The sequence below is a fragment of the Crotalus tigris genome, unplaced genomic scaffold (assembly GCF_016545835.1).
Source record: "Crotalus tigris isolate CLP2741 ecotype Arizona unplaced genomic scaffold, ASM1654583v1 scf7180000024506.7606697, whole genome shotgun sequence".
NCBI lineage: Eukaryota > Metazoa > Chordata > Lepidosauria > Squamata > Viperidae > Crotalus > Crotalus tigris.
The window spans coordinates 2,314,317-2,334,714 of record NW_024100678.1 but is presented as its reverse complement, the minus strand read 5'-3'; the positions used below and the strand labels follow the sequence as shown (position 1 = coordinate 2,334,714).

At 39.7% G+C, this 20,398-nt stretch overlaps 2 protein-coding genes and 1 long non-coding RNA gene across 6 annotated transcripts in view; 1 reads left to right on the top strand and 2 right to left on the bottom strand.

Moving 5' to 3' along the window:
• Nucleotides 1-2,631: 2,631 nt before the first annotated feature.
• LOC120303867 (histone H1.0) lies at nucleotides 2,632-4,902 on the bottom strand. The gene has a single exon (XM_039333753.1). The coding sequence runs from the start codon at nucleotides 4,404-4,406 to the stop codon at nucleotides 3,828-3,830; it is 579 nt and encodes a 192-aa protein (XP_039189687.1). The 5' UTR covers nucleotides 4,407-4,902; the 3' UTR covers nucleotides 2,632-3,827.
• A 2,268-nt stretch (nucleotides 4,903-7,170) lies between these two features.
• On the top strand, nucleotides 7,171-10,177 carry LOC120303868. The gene is made up of 2 exons (XR_005555550.1): nucleotides 7,171-8,009; nucleotides 9,636-10,177. It is a non-coding gene; the product is annotated as an uncharacterized LOC120303868 (long non-coding RNA).
• The window catches only part of LOC120303866 (TRIO and F-actin binding protein), a 67,595-nt gene continuing 57,186 nt past the window's right edge, over nucleotides 9,990-20,398 (bottom strand). For all 4 annotated transcript variants that reach the window (XM_039333748.1, XM_039333751.1, XM_039333749.1 and 1 more), the window contains 7 exons: nucleotides 17,596-17,743; nucleotides 14,797-14,908; nucleotides 13,976-14,135; nucleotides 13,213-13,323; nucleotides 12,526-12,612; nucleotides 11,210-11,363; nucleotides 9,990-10,717 (listed from right to left, as the gene is read on the bottom strand). In XM_039333748.1, the coding sequence (XP_039189682.1) occupies nucleotides 10,713-10,717; nucleotides 11,210-11,363; nucleotides 12,526-12,612; nucleotides 13,213-13,323; nucleotides 13,976-14,135; nucleotides 14,797-14,908; nucleotides 17,596-17,743 (777 nt within the window). In that variant the 3' untranslated portion in view covers nucleotides 9,990-10,712. The remainder of the gene's footprint in view (nucleotides 10,718-11,209; nucleotides 11,364-12,525; nucleotides 12,613-13,212; nucleotides 13,324-13,975; nucleotides 14,136-14,796; nucleotides 14,909-17,595; nucleotides 17,744-20,398) is intronic.

Genomic DNA, 20,398 nt, shown 5'->3' with positions numbered 1-20,398 from the left:
TAACTTGCTGAAAATTAACTGATAAGGTTTGTCAGCAATTTTGCATTTGTTTAGGAGCTTTCTTTTTCTTAGGATGCCTTCTCACTTTTAAAAATTATAGAGACCCCAAAAGAGGTTTTGTTTGATTAGTTATATTTATTTATATTTATTGTATTAAAAACTAAAATGGATGCATTTTCTGCCATTATTACTTATTATTTGATGGGATTTTAATATTGTATTATTGTTCAACATAGGCTGGTAAATAATTTTGATTTTACAGACCTCTGAGTGGGTCTTGGGGACCCCCAAGGGTCCTAGGGCCACATTTTAAGAAATACTGGTTTAAGGGAATGTCTGACTAGAAAAACAATGGAAACTTTTAAAAATGTTAATATGGATTAATAAGAATTGTTGTGAAATACATGATATTTCCTTCTCTCCCCCACCCAAGTTAATGCAATTGAAATCTGTGAAAAAGAGAAGCTCATTTTTGCTGAGTTAACACAACAGAGCAACATGTGATTACTTGTATGTGGCTTGTTAAGTGAACACAAGCAATGGCTCTTGAAGCTACTAGATGTTTCTGGAAATGGAACATGGCATAATAAATATACCCGGTTGCCTGTTTTCTGTGCTCAACCTTCATTTCTGAAAGGAAATCAAATGGTATACAATATAGTATGTATTAAAATTTCTCATGGCTGTTATGCTACAGCTTTTTTACTCTGTTCAGAAGCACTGGGATTTTAGGTTTTCTCCGAGCCTCAGTACTTCTCCAGACAGGCAAATGCCTGTATCAGATAAAGTTACACTGCCAACTGCAAACTTTCCAAAGTAGAAACTTTGGAGATGTTTTGCTAGGTTTCATGGTCAGATTACTCTCACATTTTCCCTGTGGGACTGCCTGGAAGTCAGTTTGAGAGCTACAATCAATTCTTCATATATAAATTATTAATAGAAGTCAGGACATAGGATCAGTTCAAATTGCCAGTTCTTTTCCTTTAACACTTACCCACATGGGATCAAAAACCTCTCTGGAATTGACTGATCCACACTCAGGGATCTTAATGTGATGTTTTGTTGAGTAAGATAAGGTGGGTGGAAATTGGAGGGGACCATCTCCTGCAGAATGATTTCTCTTCTTGGCTTGTAGAATGACATTTCCAAATAGGTCTATCTAACTCTGATTTCATGCTAGGAAAATTTTGTTTCCAAATTCAAAAGGTTTATCTCAGACAGGGACAGCTCACCCACACAGGACTTTATTTCATTTATATTATTTCTTCCTCTGATCTTCAAAGATGGAAATTCACCCAGATCTCCTCAGGTTTTTATTCTGCTTATATTTCAGCTAAGAGTGTCAGTTATTCCTATTCTATTTTTCATATTTTTTCATGTTTTTTTGAGTCTGGAAATACCAAGGGTTTATTTGCATGCCTGCTTCATTCAAAGCTAGAGATTATTGGAACACAACACCTATTTTCAAAATTATTTTGCTTGTGTTTAGGTAACAGACTTGTTCAGCCTGGAGACTTTGGCTGACTTCAGAGATACCCATTTACAGTGAGTGCAGATAGCCAACTGCCAAACGTGCTGGCTTAAAACAATGATTGTGGATGCATTTCCTAACTGCATCACAAGACAAATGACATATTTTCAGCTATGTGTGTAGCACTATATGGAAAGTGCTATAGATGCATGCCTCCTTCCAGTTTCCCTTCTTTATTTGCCTTTATTTTATCTCAATCTCTATGCAGGAGCCATTATGAAGATTTAGCCACAAAGTGAATATCCCTGCACAGAAATTTTCCATTTGGAATTTTGATGTTATACAAATGGAAGATGTTATACAAATGTCAAATTGTTTAACTTTATAAAGCCACATCTGCATGGATATTCTTAGAGGAACAGATGTATTTGTTCTGTGAAAGTACTTTCTGCATTCTACAAGTTCCAAATTGTTCTTATCTCTATTACAAATTCCAAACCAGGCACTGTGGGACCATCTGATGATTCTAATATCAAATGTGTTTGCATTCTATGATAGTATGTAACAAGAGTAGTCAACATTGTAGCAGACAATTGTGACACACATATTTGCAATGTAAATGCAACTTCGTCTATAGTTCACAGGGTTTAGACCAGTGATGGCAAACCTTTTAGAGTGCCCAAACTGCAAGCCAAAACCCACTTATGCATCTTGATAATGTGATGCATATTTTACTGTAAAATACATTTTCATAGTAAAATGAGATTATGTCTTGTTGGGCTGACATCTAGTGGCCAAGTTATATTGATTCTTCTGTGATGAAAACTTCTCCTTTTCAACCTGTCAAATAGCCAGTTCCTTCGTCACCAATGCTATCTCTCTATAATAAAGCTTTCCTAAACTCATGCTTTCCAGATATGTTCGATGCAGGAGTGGGAAAGAAATATCTGGAGAGCACCAAAATTGAGAAAGCTAGGTTTGGGCACATTTTCCCCCTGACTGCTTTGTTTTCATTACCAAAGAACTGAGTCCTTTGTCAAGTTATTTGATCAAGAATAATGTTCTTGATCTGTCTAAAATTTCAGTCAATCTGAAATTTTATAAAAAAATGATTTTTACATAATAGTATATCAAAATAATGTAAATAAGTAACTAAAATGTTAGTTTGTTTTACATTTTATTTTAAACCCTAAAATTACAAAGACAGCTAAATCTTCCTTGCACAAAATTACACATACAAAGTAAAATAAACAATCAAATATCAATCCTATAAGAATTTTCTTATGTTTAAACATAAGCATACTTGATTTTTTAAAAAATTTGGAGCACTTAAAATTATGTTTTCCATTCCCCTCTTGGGGAAGTACATTCCAAATTTTAGCAATAATTGTATACAGCTTCAATATTGGCTACGTTTGTTATCTATTATCCCCTACATTTGTTCTTCCTCCCTTAACCCCAAAAGACCCATAATTAAAAAGTGAAGATTTGAAGGAATCTTGTAGATTATACTCATGTAAAAGTTGTAATTTTAGATGGCAGACACTGCAGAACTGGGAAGCATCCAGATTTCAATAGCAAGTAATAGATAGCTTTTGTAACACTTTCTCTTGAAATTGCCAGAACCAGACAGTGGTCAGAGACTGTGCGCACACCCCCTCCTGATTATTTCTATTCTCTTTTCAGGAATAGAATTAACATCTTTACTTTAATTCAATGTGGCCAACATGTACAAATATTAATAGGGAGAAATTAAAATATTTGCAGTATTTTTCACTGACCCCATTTCAATCTTCCCTGTAAATAGCAGTCCCCCTCTGAAAGAATGAAGTCAGTGGAAAGCTTATTAACCTCAACCAACCCAATCTTCACTAGGTCTAGAAACGATCATCCACCATATCAGCTAAATTGGAAGCTTATGCATCCCATGATAAAAGTTGTTTTTTCTTAAAAGCCAGTTACAATGATCAGTTGAGGGTATATTCAGTTGAGGAGATCCAATTAAAGAAGGCCCATAGCACCTCCCCTTCATCAAATATTTCTCAAATCTTCCTCCTAAAATAAGAACACTAAAAAATGTCCCTCATTAATCTTCCCTCATGCTTAGACACATGTATTGCATACCTTAATAGAGAAGGGACATAAAATAATGACATAAAAATCTCTTTCAAAGTACAATAGAAAAACAAAACAAAACCCCAAATGTAGCTTCCATATGAATGGTTTTTTTAAAGTATAGGGCAAGAATTGTTCAGTCTTTATAAAGCTGCAATAGAAATGAGTAGAGAATAAAGAAGAAATCTATTTACAGAGGAGAGATCAAGAAGTTCCAAGAAAGAAGTCCCAAACTTGCTCCTCACTTTTTCTTGGTCGACTTCTTTGCACTGGACTTTGCTTTGGGTTTGGAAGCTTTTGCTTTTTTAGGCTTGGAGGCCTTCACCGGCTTGGCCTTGACAGTCTTTGGCTTCTTGGCTTTCTTTGGAGCAGGTGCTGGCTTCCTTTTGGCTTTCTTTGCTGCAGGCTTAGACTTTTTAGCTGGGGACTTGGCAGCAGCTTTCTTGGGCTTAGTGGCTTTCTTGGGAGTTGTAGCTTTCTTGACTTCCTTTTTGGCCTTCTTGACTGGAGCCTTCTTGGGTTCATCACTCTTGGCCAGGCGGAAGGAACCTGAAGCCCCAACACCCTTGGTCTGCTTCAAAACACCTGTTGTGACCAACCTCTTGATGGACAGCTTGATTTGGGAATCTGCATTCTCCCCGACCTTGTAGTGGCTCTTGATGTATTTCTGGATAGATTGGCGTGAAGAACCAGCCCGGCTCTTTTCTGCCTGGATAGCGGCCACAATCATGTCAGAGTACTTAGGATGGTCTGTGGACTTCTTGGCTGCCTTGGCCCGCTTGGGTTTGGCAGCAGGTGCTGTGGTAGAGTTTTCAGTCATCCTGCTGTGCAGTTTCCTTTCAGAAAGACAGGTCTGGTGTCTGGTCCTAAACTTTCTTTAGACACGTGGGACTCCTTCTCAGCAGCCTGCGTGGTACAGAAGATCCTGCTGAGATGTACTGAAACTTCGCCAACAGTTTCTCTGACAGAGTTCTTTTTTAATGCCCAGGGAGGATGTCACCTCCTTACAGTCTTTTCAGGCAGTTGCTGCCAGGGTGCGGTCAGGACAGTCTTCTTAGGGAATGACCCCTCCTGAGAAACAGCTCTGGCTAAGGCCTTCAACAGTCTTTTCAGGAAGCAGGTGTCTGCACGCAGGCTTGGGGACTGCTTTGTGCCCAAGCCCAGCTCCTGCTTGTCTTCTTTTCTCTGTCTCTTTCTCTCTCTGGGACTCAATTCCCCACCTCTTCTGACAGCTTCTGCTGCGCCCTGCCTCCGCTTCTTGCTCTGTGTCTGGTTCTCTAGGCAGCAGCCGGCGCATCCGGGTATTTAGCGCTCAAGTGCGGACCGCGGTGAGGACAGGGTTGCTGGCTGCCTGTTCAGGCCCCGAATGGCGCCGCGCCGCCGACATCTGTGTTTCTTCCGCCGCCTAAAGCGGCTTTTTCCCGCTTCTCCCCGTGGCTCTTGGGTTCCGCACCACTGCCGCCGGCTGCTCTGGTCCTTGAGCTCTTGGTCCCCGCGGCCGGCTCCCTCTGCAGCCGTCCTCCGCCGCTTCAGGGCGCCCCAAACGGCGCTGGGTGCGAGTGGGGCGCCTCGACATTTCCCCTTTGCTCCCCCCTAGCGAAGCAGCCGAGGGGAACCCAGCCAAGAGGGAAAGCGACAAGCAAGAGGCACCCCTGGGCCAATGAGAAACCCCCGTTCCGGATCTTCAAGAGCCCCAAGAGCCGCGCGGGGAGCCCTGGAGCAGACCCCAACTAACACAGGGAGCCCCGAGCCAGCCGAGACTCAGCTAAGACCTGGCCAGGGAGGGTGGGGGGAGCGGCTCCCCCAGGGTTGGGGGTGTCTCTGGGGGGACCCTCGCCCCCCATGCTGTGGGTCCCATCCTCCAGCCGCCCCCTCCCCAAGCCCTAGCGCTGAGAAAACTTTCCTTTTTGTTAGATGGGAAGTTTGCAGCCATCCCCTCCCCCAAGGACCATCTGGCAGCCCCCTGCTTGGAGTTGGGGGGCACCTAACTTGGGGATGCATCTGGATCTTCCCTTTGACTTCGGACGAAGAGGGGAAGAATGGGGTCTTTTTTTACTCGCCCCCCATTACCCCCAAACGTACTTCATTGGCTGCAATGGGATCAAAATAAGTATGTCTACATAAGAGGGAAACGGGAGAGGGACACAACACCCCCATTACTTAACTACCCCACTGTCGACTTATCTCAGACACCTCTAATCACTCCCTAGCTCAACTTGCCTTCGTGCCCCCGGCCCCCCGATTTGTTTTGTCCCCCACTAAAAGACAGTGGAGATTTATATCAGCTGTTTTGTTTGGGCTTTTCAAGGTGGAGCCTCCCCTCTTACTTAAACACTTTCTCAACATAAGTTCCCGAGAAGGGAAGGGGGTTAAGAGGCGACAGGGGTTTGAAAAGCCGTTTCCTAAATGAATTAACCCTAATTTGCCAGCCTTGGCGGAGGGCTTAACTGTTGGAAGACTACATGTATGTGCAATCGCCATCTTGCTGGAAGAACTGAGGTTGTTTCTCCCCCCTTCTCCCCTCTTAGGAGTGTTGCTGTTATTGTTGTTGTTAATAAAAAAAATTAATGAAAAGCGTCGGGGCTGCAACCTGAAAGACTCGGAGCTGCTAAGTATCGCCTTGTGGTATCGGAAAAACTAGGGAGGAAAAGTTTTAAAAAAGCACACCTCTGAATACTTTTTTAAAAAGAGGGAATTATAAGATCGAACTGGCATCCTAGCCACACGGAGAACACCACCCAAAAAAAACACGTCCAGGTACATTCGCACCTCTTCCCGTTTCCAAAATACCCCGTCGCTTCTCAGTTCCAAAAATTGAGTTAGCACTATGTCTGTTTTGTTTTTGTTAAGTACAAAACCATGAGATGCAGTTATATGGCAGCAGTAGAATGCGAATAATAAAACGTCAGCACCTTTGCAATACCTGCGTTTTTTCTCTTGGGTAGCTAGCTTCCTTAAGACTTCCAAAAAGGAAAGGGGCAAGCAGGCGTTCCTCGATTTGGAGAAAGTAAGTAAAGACCCCGATGGCGTGGGGGAGGACGGGGGGGGGAGAGATAAAAGACAGAATAGAGTTAAACCACAAGGTAGCTTGTTCTACTACCTCTAACTCCCGAGATTGCTCGATGACTTCCAAGTAAGTTGATGGCTATAGAAGGGTGGGGAAGGGTCTTGGCCCCAGCCCCCGGCCCGTCTATCTCGATTTAATTTCATTGACTTCAACATTGTGGAACAAGATTGGGATTGCTAATCTTATTGTTTTGTCAAATGATTAGGCTCTAGGCTCATTAATTTCTACCTTTTATCATTATCTCAGTAGCTTGCACATTATTTAAAAATATTTTTAATCCAGTCTGCTTTTAATTAGGACAGTTGACCAAAAAAAAAAAAAAAAAAAACGGGGGGGGGGGAAATACGCACTCATGTAAAACTTTTCTTTTAACGTTGCCTTTTCCCTTGACTCATTATACCGAAAAATTGCGAAGAACATAATGGGGGAAAAGATTACGCCACTACATTAAATTTCAAATTTCCCCATATTCCAGAATTGTAAACGGCAAAGGAATGTACAAAATCAATCGGTAAGATCGAGGGTTGCTTACAGGATTCACATAAGGTATAAAAGGTATAAAAATGTTACACAAAATTTTAAAATATGTTTCCCGAAAGTTAAGAAATAATGTTTAATTTATTGAAATTATAAAGTGGGGTTTTGCTTCCTTGGTGTTTATTACGAGCCAAGATCTCAGGAAAGTAGTTTTGTATGAGCCGTGTAAGTATGTACTAAAGAATTTAAAAGGATTTCGATAAGAGCCAGCGATAAAAAAAAGCCCTATGGGATGTAAGCGCGTTGACAGTTCTCTGTTGACAATAGCAATAGTTTCTTTGAAGAGCTCTCAGCAATCAGCTGATTAATTCTTACCCAGGGAGAGGAATCAGTCAAAGTGGTTTGTATGGCTAAAGAGCCACCGTACAACGTGCGAGCAATGTTTTATGGGAAATGTAGTCGGAGAAGGAAGGCTTCTACCTTACTTGACAGCGCCAACATTGGAAGAATCGAAGAAACAGGAATATTAGTCCTCCCTACAATTCGTCTTTTACGGCGACAATCAAATGCTTCTGGATGATCACACACGCTTCCTCCCCGGCATAGACTACACGCATCGCCCAAAAGAGGCTACCCCCCTCTTTCCTTTGTTTCCCACAGCGAAGCCAGAGATGGGTATTGGACACACGTGCCGTTCGCTTCCTCAGTTGCTTCACGACAAAATTTGAGTTTACTTTCGGCGTCATCCCCATCCGCTGCTTTAGAAAGGCAATGCGAAGGACGACTTACGAAATCAATGAAAGAATAAAGGAATGGCTGGATTGGGGGATACATACGCGGCTCTCTTTGCAATGAAAATGAGGGTTTTTCAGATAACAGGTGACGATTTTTTGTAGGCTTTCCTCAAGACGACTTTTAGCTATTTAAAACCCAACCGTATCTAATAAATATAATTCGCAAGAGCTACATTTTCCCTTACGTAGTTTTTCATGGCTGTGTTAGTGCGACAAATTGAGTCATGCTTTCAGTCACCTTTCAGTCATGCTATTAACTATGGTTGATTTGGATAGAGTAAGCCATGATTAATCACTGTGAGGTTGGAGAAACAAAGTTTTCTTTAGCTGGACTCCAGTATTTATGTAAACTATATTCTCTTGGTTCAGTCAAGGTCGTTTTTAGAGGGAGAGGATTTAAGTAGCTGTGAAATACCTGTTTTTTTTAAACATATGAAATTACAACATACATGAAATTGCTAATTAGTTTTAAACTGAACTTACCATTTTGCCATATCTCAAATGAGAAGCCTGACATGCCAGTTATTATAGGGCTGCATTTTTGTGTGTGTGTGTGTGTGTGAGAGAGAGAGAGAGAGAAAGAGAGGGGAGGGGGGAATACAAGAAATGTTATGAACTTACTGGAATTGTATCTCATGAAAAAAAACTTGGATAAAGCCATGCATGTTAAAAAACACGCACTTGTGCTTGTTTTATATGGGAAAATGAGACCAATTGTGGGCTATCTAATCTAATTGCATGATAGAATGCTAGTATAGTCTTGATTTTTTTAATTCTGAAATTTGATCTTGTGTAATATAATTAATACAAAGACTGTACTAAATGCAGAGCATGTTTGTTTTTTTAAAAAAGGCAAATTGTGGGTGGGAGAATATCTGTAAGAGAGTAAGAATGTCTTTCATAATTTTTGGAATATTCACTACTGATAACAGCATTTTAACAAAATTCAAAACATATATATTTTTATAACAAGATGTGCAATAATAGAATCTTTATCTGCATACTTTAAACAGTTTGCACATAACCTTTGCATTCAGATGTGGTATTTCACTGATGTAGAGTGCTCAGCATACGATAGGAATAGAGAAACTCAAGTTCCTAAGTTCCCATTAATATACAAAAACTGGATGATTTGGGGTCAAGTTCAAGATAAGGTTTGGAAATTTTAACTATGCTTCCCAAACCTTAGTAAATTACCCCAAATTGGGTAAAAGTGGTTTTTCTTTAGGTGACAACTCATAAATCTATTACCCAATCACAAGTGGGACATACTGTAATTAAATTGACTTAAAAATGTTTTATCTATATTGGTAAAAAGGACTTTCTGATAAGCAGTTTTGGATAATGAAGGAAAATATTTGGGGAGCACATTGTAACTGCTGCAAATATGTAGTTGCATTTCTACTTAAGGGATATTTAGAGTCTCCACATTGAGTATCTGGTGATTTTATGACATGTTTTCTTGGCAACAATAGAGAAGTGGGTTGTTTTCTTCTGGGATGTTTTTTTGACCTGTCATTTGAACCTGCCATTCTGGGATTTCCTGATAATATCCCACTCAATTATTAAATAGGCCAAGGCCTTCTGAACCAGCCAAGCTCAACCTGGTGTTGCCACTTACTGAAATAGTCCTAAGTAACAGGAACATTAGTGGTTTATCTATCGTGCAGCAAGTATGGACAGATTTTATAGTTACTTTTTCTTTTTTTAGGACTGCGGAGTCTATTAAATAGAGCCAAATTAACTAATGAAAAACTACATTTGCAGAACAGATTATAAAAGATGAATTTAGGAGTGGAAATTTTTTCCTGCTGCTATTGCCAAACAATTTGGAGTCAAGTATTTGATCTATTGCAAGTCATCCAAAATGTAAATAAAGCTTTCCCCCTCCATTTCTGTCTTAAATATTTCTAACATTAGAGAGAAAAAAGGGAAAATGCTTTGAACCTCCAAAGAGCATTAAGTGCCAAGAATGATAAGACAGAAGAAGCAGCACCAACCTTTTGAGAATGCAAAATGGTTCAACATTTATACCTTTTGCTGCCAAGCAAAAACCACACATTTCTATAGTCAATGATTTTATTAAGTTAATTCTGCAGAAATAAAAGAAAATCAGCCGCCTTCATTGTTTGGCTCTGGCAACATCAGCAGTGAAATTCCTCCCCATGAGAACGCATTAGTTGAACCCAACTTTCGGGGATGAAGACTACGTTTACAATGGGATGCACAGACATTTAATTAACATTAAAAAAATATCTTCCATTGTTCTGAAAACAATTGCTACTTATGGATCCTAAACTCTGCATGGTCTTTGGACAAACCAGTTCCACTGACAATGTAATCAACAGAACATTCTTACAGCACAGTGCATCTCCAACATGGACTGCTGTGAAGCAACACTGTACAACCTGAAGTTGAGGGTTGTGTGATTTTGTTTCTCCATTTGGAAGAAAACTGGAAGCAGATAAACACTTTTAATGTAAATACAGCTAAATATTTAGGAGAAGGAACAATTAGGTTTAAAGGAACTTTAGGGAGAAATATCTGGTCCACCTTTGTGGTTAACTGCTGGGAAACGTAAATATAAGATTTTAAAACATATCCCCACCCCCCAAAATATAAAAATTATTTTCATTTGTAAAGTCCCCAAAAGGTGCTAGTAATAGGATCCAGCTCAAAACATGCCCAAGTGATGCAGATGCATGTGATGGTTATTTGGTAAAGTCTCGCCCAGTGCTCCTGGAGAGGAACGCTGCTTTCTTCTCCAAAGTGGTGCACAGAAAAGTAACTAACCTATGGAACAAAGAAAGAAGTAGAATTAAGAACATTGAATAATGCTCAAAAAGTGTATCTTTGCTACATAGCAGGAATTGTGGCCATGCCAAGAATAATGGGAGATGGAAGTCTAAAACCTTTGGAGTGTCTTGGTGATGACAATTTATATATTGTAGCTGTAATATCCTTATTTTAGATGCAAAATGAAACTGAGCTTGACTAGACTAATACAGTAGCAGTGACCGACCTGTGGCTTTCAACCTGATTTCATGGAGAATTCTACAAGCAACTTGTTTATACATTTGTCCTCTGGCATACAAAATAAGGGAGGGGAGAGAAGAGGAGGCAAAGAGAAAGTTTTTGACACTGTGAAGCAATCAGCAAGATATCCAATGCAAGGTGCATCTCTGCTGCTGGAGATAAAAGGGGCACCAACGCCTTCTGCCTTTGCAGCTTGACTAGCTCCACTTTACACAACATGTGTCTTTAATGCAAACATATCTTTTATACCAATATTGTTGTGCAGCATCTCTTTCTCTTCTAGGGCTGCCATGGCCAGGCGCAGATGCTCTTTCAAATGTTCAATCTCTCGTTCTGATCGTTGCTTGATGTGATTCAGCTCCAGGTAGATATCATGGTACTTTCCTGAGGCAAACTTCTTGTCCTGCATGGGGAAGGAAGTACCATTGTCCAGAAAGATTAGAAAGCAAGGATACAAATGAGAGACACATGCATCTTCTGAGGGGAAGTACATGTTATTAATTATACAACAGGCTTGAATTATGGAATCTTTTGTGCTGGAGGTTTGCTGCTGAATGGAATAACAGTGGTATATGATTGCAACAAAGCATATGTAAGAATAAATGCTTAGCACATAGCTCAATACTGGATGGAGCATAAGACAGGGATGCTGGATGTTCTTCTGGTTTTTAAAGTATTTATCGACTTGCAGAGATGTTAAGTAGAATATAAACATGCTAGAATAGGCAGATGATATTGTGTTGGCTGAGAAGTCGAATGATTTGAATATTAGATTGTGTGATGCAACAGGGAGTATGGATATGAAAATTAATTCATCAAACACAAAGATAGCTGTGGATAACAGGGAAAATTGGCTAAATGTCTGCAAGTAGTACATAAATGGCAAAAAGCAAATAGATGATCTGTACATCAATGCTATAGAACATTAGCTAGAGATGGGAACCTGGATATAGAAATGTTAAGATATGCAAATGCTTCTAGAGAAATAGTAGATAGGTCTATTGCAAGAAGTGAATGTTCATCAAAAGACAATAACTGCATATAAGAGTTTGCTTTTGCTCACTTTGTTTTATGTTAGGCACATCAGGAAAGAAACAAAGTTGAATGCAATGTAATATGATAAAATGAGATCGAGGAGAGTTAAGAATGAATGTGTACTGAATATTAAGTGATTAGTATGAAAGAAATGTATTAGTCAATCATAAACAATGAGAATCAAATTGCAAAAAAAATGAAGTAAGTTGAGATGAAAAGAATGACTGAGAATTTAGAGATTTGACAAGATCCTCAAAAAAGAGAGCCAAACAATTTAAAGAATAAAAGACAGAGTATAAAATGAGTATGAATATATTGGAAGCAAAAGTGATCTGCCAGCAATACACAGAATGATTTGGTGTAAAATGGCTTTAGCTGGGTTTCCTTTTCTACCTGATGCCCTTAATTTCTTTAGCTTGCTACTTTTCAGTTCTTTGGATAACACTGCATGCTGTTAGAGGGAATGGAGTGATCGGTTTGTGCCTATGTGTGTATGTACTTCTCCTTGCAAACCAGCAGCTCTGATCTACCTTCTGCATCATTTGGAGTTCATCCCTCAGACATTGGACTTCTTGTTTCTGATACTGCAGTTCATTCTCCTTCACTCGAAGAAGCACCTTCAGAAGAAAGATGGAAACGGAAATGTTCAGGACACAATTGTCTACAATAGAAACACCTTCAATGTGATAAGATGGGTGAGATACTGTCCTCAGAAGACAGCACAAATTAGGTTGCCCAAATATTCCCCTTTAGACTAAAATGATGTCTGATACAAAGAAGGAAATTGATAGTGTTCATGAACAAACTCATTTTCTATGGCTTGGTTCTTGCAACCTGCTCAACCATGATTGTTCAACCATTCCTTACTGCCTGCTGGCTTTTTCAAGAAACAAACAACAACAACAACAACACTTTAGAAGTTTGATAAAATCTAGATTGATTTTCCTCTTGATTTTCTTTATGTCCTTGATTACCATTTCTATCAATTGTCTTGAAGATACATTAAGTTGGCTAACCTATAATTTCCCAGATCTCCCTTTTAAAAACCGATTCCACCTTAGCTATTTGTTGCCGCAAAAGCTGTGTGCATCTGCTTCTGGATTCAGCAGAGATTCGTTTTACTCACAATATTACATAGCCAGTTTATGCCTGAAACAAAGAAAATGGAAAATTTTGACAGGCAAAAAGTATCAGGAACAAGCAACCCTCCTCCTTACCTCTAGCTCACAAGAACTCTTATCATTGTGTGAAGCACCATCACGAGAGCCCCGAGCAGCAATAAAGTCTCGTAACTGGCCAATCTCTTCTGAAAGACGCCTCTGCAACTCCTGGAAGAATGAGGATGAAATAGTCTAACATATTCATCAAACAGGTAAGGAAGCCTTTTTGCAGCCTGTAGTCTTTTAAACCTTTTTTTTCAATAGTTGGGGGCCATGGAGGGAATACATCTGATAATGTCCTCAAGGGAGACAGATTGTTTCTGGCTTTGCTCCTTTGATTTTTTAACTTTTTAAGTTATTAAAAGATGAGTTACATATAGCCAAGCCATGGCTGTCTAACTTCTTATATTGACAAAAGGCTCTGGATAATTGCACCATTTTTGCACAATGGCCTGCTACCAATCTTCAATTGTGCAGTCTTGAGAAGAAACATCTTAGGCTGAATGTTGCCAGGGCTCTCTACAAAGCTTGTCTTTCCAGAGCTCAATAGTGTTTACTATTCTATTGCTCAATCTGACTCAGCATCCTAGGGATTCCATACAGATCCATGGCTGACATCACAAAAACTGTTGCCAAATCTCCCAGAATTAGCTGCTAAGACAAGGACCACCAGGTAAGACGAATGGAAAGCTCACTGGCATTTAAATTTAATTTGAATTTTAAATTAAGGAGATTGCAACTGTCCTCCTTTCATGAATGCTACTTTGTTCTGTCATTGTTCTTCCCTCAGAATTTCTGCTATTGGCAGCACCATCCTTGCCTGGTTTTGCCGAAGCAGCTCTTTCCCCTCCTGTTGACAACGCTGCAACATTTGTTCCTGTTCTTCTGCCTTGTCCATAAGGCCCTCAATCTCCAGGCACTTCTGGGAATACTGTTCTGAAAGCACTTGCAACTCCCGCTTCAGAGACTCCACATCAGACCTGCAGCAGATACCATAATTTTGCCATCAGTACGTTTTTTGTGCTAGTCTTCTCACAATCCAGTCTCTTCCAAAATAAGAATCTTATTTTGCAACTCCTGAACAAAACATAGCCGTCATGAGACAGAGGCTAATCTATACAAATACAGCCTATTACTATCAACCCCATTTCCAGGTTTGATGTGCCTAGGCATATTTTTGAGTAGTCAGAGTTCTTTCTTTAGGCTATCTCTGGTGCAAAAGAGCCTTACTGGTCCCACTTAATTACAGACCTATCTGGCCCCGTCTGTTGAAAGAAAACAAGTGGAAACTGAAAGGTCATTAGCTTTTCCTATAAAAGGGTTGCACTTAGCTAAATGAGCTGGGGGGTGGGGGGGATGCATCCCAAAAGCACATGGGGGCTGTGTTAAAGAATGACATACCGTAGAGGTAGGCAAAAGTTGAATTTAAATAAACACATAAATTAATAGGACTACTGTCAGTTATATTTTTTTCTATATTGCATTTAAAATTGATGGCAAAGTCAATTTGCTCCCAAAACGCACCCAAAGATTTTCACCAAATGCTATACCAATCAACATTTTGATAGATATAATTATATCTCCTACCTACCTCAATTCATGAGTCAAAATTCCAATAATCATTTTTCAATTGTCTCTTACCGATGCTGTTGCTGGAGAGCATTTGGATCTGAAAACCCTTTCTGAAAGTTGCGTGTTCTGCCCAACTCCTTGTTCATTTCTTCCCTGTGTGCCTTCTTCAGAGCTTCAATTGCTAGAGCAAAGGGAAGGGTAGGAGCAGAGGGGCAGGACACAGAAAGGATCAGTAAAGCCTGCTAAACTTGTAATATTCAGATAGTCCTTGACCTACAACAACAATTGAATCCAAATTTTCTGTTGCTATGAAACATTTGTTAAATACATTTTGCCCCATTTTATGACGTTTCTTGCCACAGTTAAGTGAATCGCTCCACTTGTTAAGTTAGTAACACGGTTGTTAAATGAATCTGGCCTCATTGACTTTGTCAGAAGGTTGCAAAAAGGGATCACATGACTGCGGGATGCTGCAACCGTCATAAATATGAACCAGTTGCCAAGCATCTGACCATGGAGATGCCACAATGGTCGTAAGTGCGAAAAATGGTCATAAGTCACTGTTTTCAGTGAAGTTGTAACTTTGAACGGTCACTAAACAAACTGTTGTAAGTCAAGGACTACCTGTATTCCAAACTAAATTGTCTTGGGGAGGAGAAATATCCAGTGGAAGAACTTAAGTTTTACACTCATACATTGTATCGGGTGACAAACAACATTTGCTTACCAAGGTTTACTTTAAATAATGGAAAATGACACATTTTATTTGATTGATCATTGTGAATATTCTTTCCCAAAATGTATTGCCATAGTATTAAAAGGATTTGAATTATCAGGTTATTCAATTAAACGGAGAAATATATATTCCCAATTATAATTGCTAACATATGAGGTTTTTACTTTGAAGTTTTACTTAAGTTTCTCAAAGCAATTACTTGAAGAGAAATTCACTTGCCTACTGGACTACTGGGAATGGCAAATTAAAGACAACTCCACAAAAGTGATACTGACAATCACAGCCAAGAGCAAGGAACCCAGTGAATAGACCAGTTCCTTGGAACCTCTCTGGACAAAAAAAAGATGGGAGAGTGGCCACATCTGCTCCAGACAGCTGCGCCTCATGAGGAGATTGCAGGACAGCAGGTTTTCCCGTAGGTGCGAGCTCCAGGAGATGACAGGATCAGCCATCTTGCCTGCAACCATGCTGGAGACTTTTAAAGGAAGCTAAGTTTGTAAACATCAGTTTCTAATCATTTTAACAAATTGCCTATTGTCCATCTTAAAGCTATGCAAGATTTTTGAAACCACAAATATAAAGTCTTCATTAGGTGAGCTTATCATGATTCAGAAGATTCTTAAAATAAATATAAAACTGAAACCAGAAGTTTCCTTTTAGGTTTGATGGACAAAGAACTTTAAAGAAAATTTGGAACTTTGTAATTATGTTTACAGTGGCGAAAGTCTTATGTGCACCAAGATGGAAAGACACACTAATTTCCAGACTGGAAGAACAGATAATAAAGGTGATGAAGTTAGGGGAGATGGCAAAACTGTTTTAATTAAAGAGAAGAATTTATCTTGTTTATTTCCACTTGGAACTGCTTCTAGTCTCTTTACTTGAAACTGAAAAAAAATGATACTTTAATCTTAGATTTTGATGATTAGAATAATTTTCTTATTATAGGAATAGCCTTGAATGTTTTGAAATGTAAAGCAAAAAGTTGAGGTTATAATTTTTTTTATTGTATCTTACTGCATTAAGTCGGGAGTCACTACTTTTTTCTTTGCACTTCTCTTTCTGTCAGTTTTCTAACTTTTGTTTCTTTTTGTATTTTTATCTTATCTTTGATCAAATGTATTTAAAAAGAATGATTTATTACAAAAGAATTTTGAATTGTCTAAAAATGCAGGATGCCAGTATATATCTAATTAAAACATCTGCTGATTTTACACTTTGATTTGGATGCATTAACATCTATAGCTCCTAAAGACTATCAATACTGAAATGCATTTTAGATTACAAATAATATTTTTAAGATCGACATTGGAATGTCCAATGCTAACAAATCAACAGTTGCAAGTTCAAGCTATTTAAAAGCATGACCTAGCAGAAAGGGGGGAATCCAGTTCAATGAATCCAGTCCTGCTATTTCCAGGAGTCAGGGCAGTAGGGAAAGAAGAGGCCAAAGCAAGAATCCATACTGTTTGAAGTTCCTTAACAAGGGCTAATGAAAAATGAAGTAGCAGCTCCCCCAAATCTCTAGTGAGGTCTCTTTGTTGCTGATTACAAGACATCTAATGTAAATTCCCTTAAAAATTTCCCATCTTTTGATTTCTCCTTTTCTTCTCTTTTGTTCCCCTTCCTGTTGTGAAGACTTATCTTTTGCTTGTTTCCAAAACATTGCTGTGGTTAACAACCATACCTTCCCAACATTTTACATGGTTGGTCCTTGGCATTTAAAGGGATAACTACAGCCTGTAGACTACAATTATTTTTGATGCTTGTTTGTTATCTATCAAAGTACATGCTTTGCCTCTCCTCATCGAGAGAGGGCAGCACTACATGATTTTAACTATTTAGGAAAAAATGGAATTCGCTAACAAAAGAAATACGTACCAAATACTAGGCATGGGTCATTAAAAAATTACTGTTATAGTGAAAAGACTATACTCTGAATCTACTTTCTTGGGTTGATGATATAAGTAGCCTCTGCATTTGAACTGGCTTGCTATTGTCAAAATGGAAATCTTTTATCAACATGATTGGGCAAATAGATGGCTAGAATATGCATCTGTAATTGCTTATTTTTCATGTTTTATACAGGAAGAAAAGAGTTACAGCTTAGTTTTGTGTGTGCATTGTGTTACCTGCAGCTGTTGCAGCTGCCTCCTCAGACAAAAGACGCTCTTTTTCCTGCCGCAACCGCTCCATCTCCCACTGGTGATGCCGCTGTAGTTCTGTCATGACCTGTTGATGGGAATTTTCCATCTCTGCAAAACTGCGCTCACATGCCTCCTAGAAGAGGATGGGGGAGAGAAGAACAGAAAAACACATTTTATATGATGAATTAGTAAAAAATGCATCTCTGTTTGCCATAGGGGAACACTGAGAACAGATAATCGCAAAAAGGTTAACAGGGACTTAACATATTAAAAACAGAGACTCACAAGCATCTGTACTATGCAGCCAGATGCAGTTCTATCAGGACTAGATTTTAAGACATTTCCAATGGAAAAGCTATGTTAAAATGCAGTTTTAATTGAGCAATCAAGGCACATAATTCTGAGGACATTACAAACCAGTTGGTAGAAGTCCATGTTTGGGCCAGCATGGGGACAACAAGGACAGGAAAGCATCAGTATGTCTGCTTACACTGTGTTGGCAGAAGATCTCCTAATACCACTCTCCAACGTAATTTAATCTCTACTGGAGAAGGACAGGCTTGACAATCTTCTGCTAGATTGTCATGACAGCAAACCCCTGTGCAGATACAATTGCTTCCATTTACTCAGATCTTGACTCCCCATCAGCAGAATCCAATTAGATAATTTGGGCACTGTCTTGCAAGTTATCTTGTGATTCTTTTGATCTTGTGAATTCTCACCGTATGGGCAGCATGCTAGAAGGCATAAGATCTGCCATCTGTTTCCTTCAGGCAGTTCTGGGAATCAATAGCTGGCCTCAGGAGGTACTTAAGGACTTTGAGGGATGGTGGTGATAAGTACATTCTGTTTCAAATGCTCATTTCTTGATCTCAAAGATACACAACTTCTATTGGACCCAACCCTTTTGTTTTGAAGGTTCTGAAGAAGGTAGTGGAATTATGATTTTAAAGGTCCCTGTAAAGATTATCTCAGTCCTTTGGGTCACAGTTCAGACCTGGATGTGGGATTATTGCATTATGCTCCTTTGGGATATGGATGGGGAGAATATGGAAGACCTGGTCCTGTTAGACCTGTCAGTGGTATTTAATATTTTGGATCCCAATTCCCCATGAGAATTGGGAGCTGGGTGTTTTATTTTACTATGAGCATTTTCAGTCAGTAGTATAGAGAGGAGCAATCAAACTCTTGGCTGTTCATACATAGGCTCTGCTCTTTCACCCATGTTATTTAATATATATATGAAACTGAGAGAAGTCTGTTTAGTCATCATCAGGTATTATCAATATGCTGACAATTATAGCCAGGTAGGAGATGCAGTGTGTATCCTTATCCAATGACTGCCAACAATAAGACTTTGAATGTAATTAAATAAGCAGAGACCATACTTTAGCCAGATGGAACTATTCATTTAGAGACCACTGGATTTGCTGTTGATCCTATTCTCACTCTGGATAGAGTTACACTTCCCTTAAAGGAGCAGGTCTACAACTTGGGGGTTGCACTGGGGCAGCAGACAACATCTGTCCCTAAGGAAATCTTTGCCCAACTTCTGCTAGTCTGTGGCTCTTTTTGGCAGGCCTCATCACCAATGATTCATGATCTTATTACTTGGAGATTGCAATACTGCAATGCATTCTACTTAGCCTATCCGTGAAGACTACCTGGAAACTGCATGCCGCTGGGCGAGAACCACTTCACTAGTATAGAATGTGGGGCGGCTATATTTATCACCAATATGTTTTTAATAAATTCAAGATACTGTTATTGTTCTATTTCTACTATATCAGTGATGGCGAACCTTTTAGAGACCGAGTGCCCAAAACCCACCCCCTGCCCCTGCTCTGCCTCCCGTCCTATCTGCTCTGCCCCTGCCTGCCCCCTGTCCTGCCCGCTTGCAGGGCCATGCACCATCTCCATGGCCTGCCGCAGCAGATAACCCAGGCAGCCCTGCAGCGTCATGGCAGCCACGCCCTCTGCCCACACCTCCGCAGCATCATCTGCACGGTATGGGCGCGAGGGCAGAGTCTTGTCCCTGCTGCCTGGCTTTGTCCTTGGCTGCACTGCTCCATGCAGGCCGCGCCCGGGAGTGACTCTCCTCCAGAGGGGCTGCTGGTGAGGAGGGGGCCGCGGGGAGAGGCGGGGCTGGGGCGATAGCACGCGTGCCCACAGAGAGGACTCCAAGTGCCGCCTCTGGCACGTGTACCATAGGTTCACCACCACTGTACTATATAGTTTGTGTCCAACCTATTTATGGGACCTAAAAATAGAATCTGCTCTTCCTGTTAATTAGCTAGCAAGGGGTGATGTAGTCCTTTTTCTCTGAGATTAGAATGGGAGTCTGGAATCAGGCTTTGTGGTGGTGGCTCCCCATCTCTCCAAAGCATTCTGGAAAGTTGTGAAAACGTCATTTTTCTGGTGAGGATTTGGGGTTTGAGCTATGTGCATTGCAGAGTCACTTTCAAATTTTTAATTATAGCTGTTCGTTGATAAGGTTTTAAAATATTTAATTTTATTAAAAGTCACCTAGTGTTTATTGAAGTAAACCAGATATAATCTAAATAAATCTCATGAACAAAGTCAGAGGGAATCAAGTAACGAAGTTCGATATTAACATTTTAGTTTGTAAATGTACATGTAAATCTAAAATTTAAGTTTAATTTAAGCAACTCAATAATGAGTCACAGTACATATGTCTTAGTATCAATAGAAGTATGTGGAGGAATATCTTTGGGTATCATTAAAAAAAATCAATTCTACATTTTAGCCTTTTTTTAGCCTGTAACTT

Coding starts and splice junctions, on each gene's coding strand:
- LOC120303867 (XM_039333753.1), bottom strand. CDS start 4,406: ATGACTGAAAACTCTACCACAGCACCTGCTGCCAAACCCAAGCGGGCC.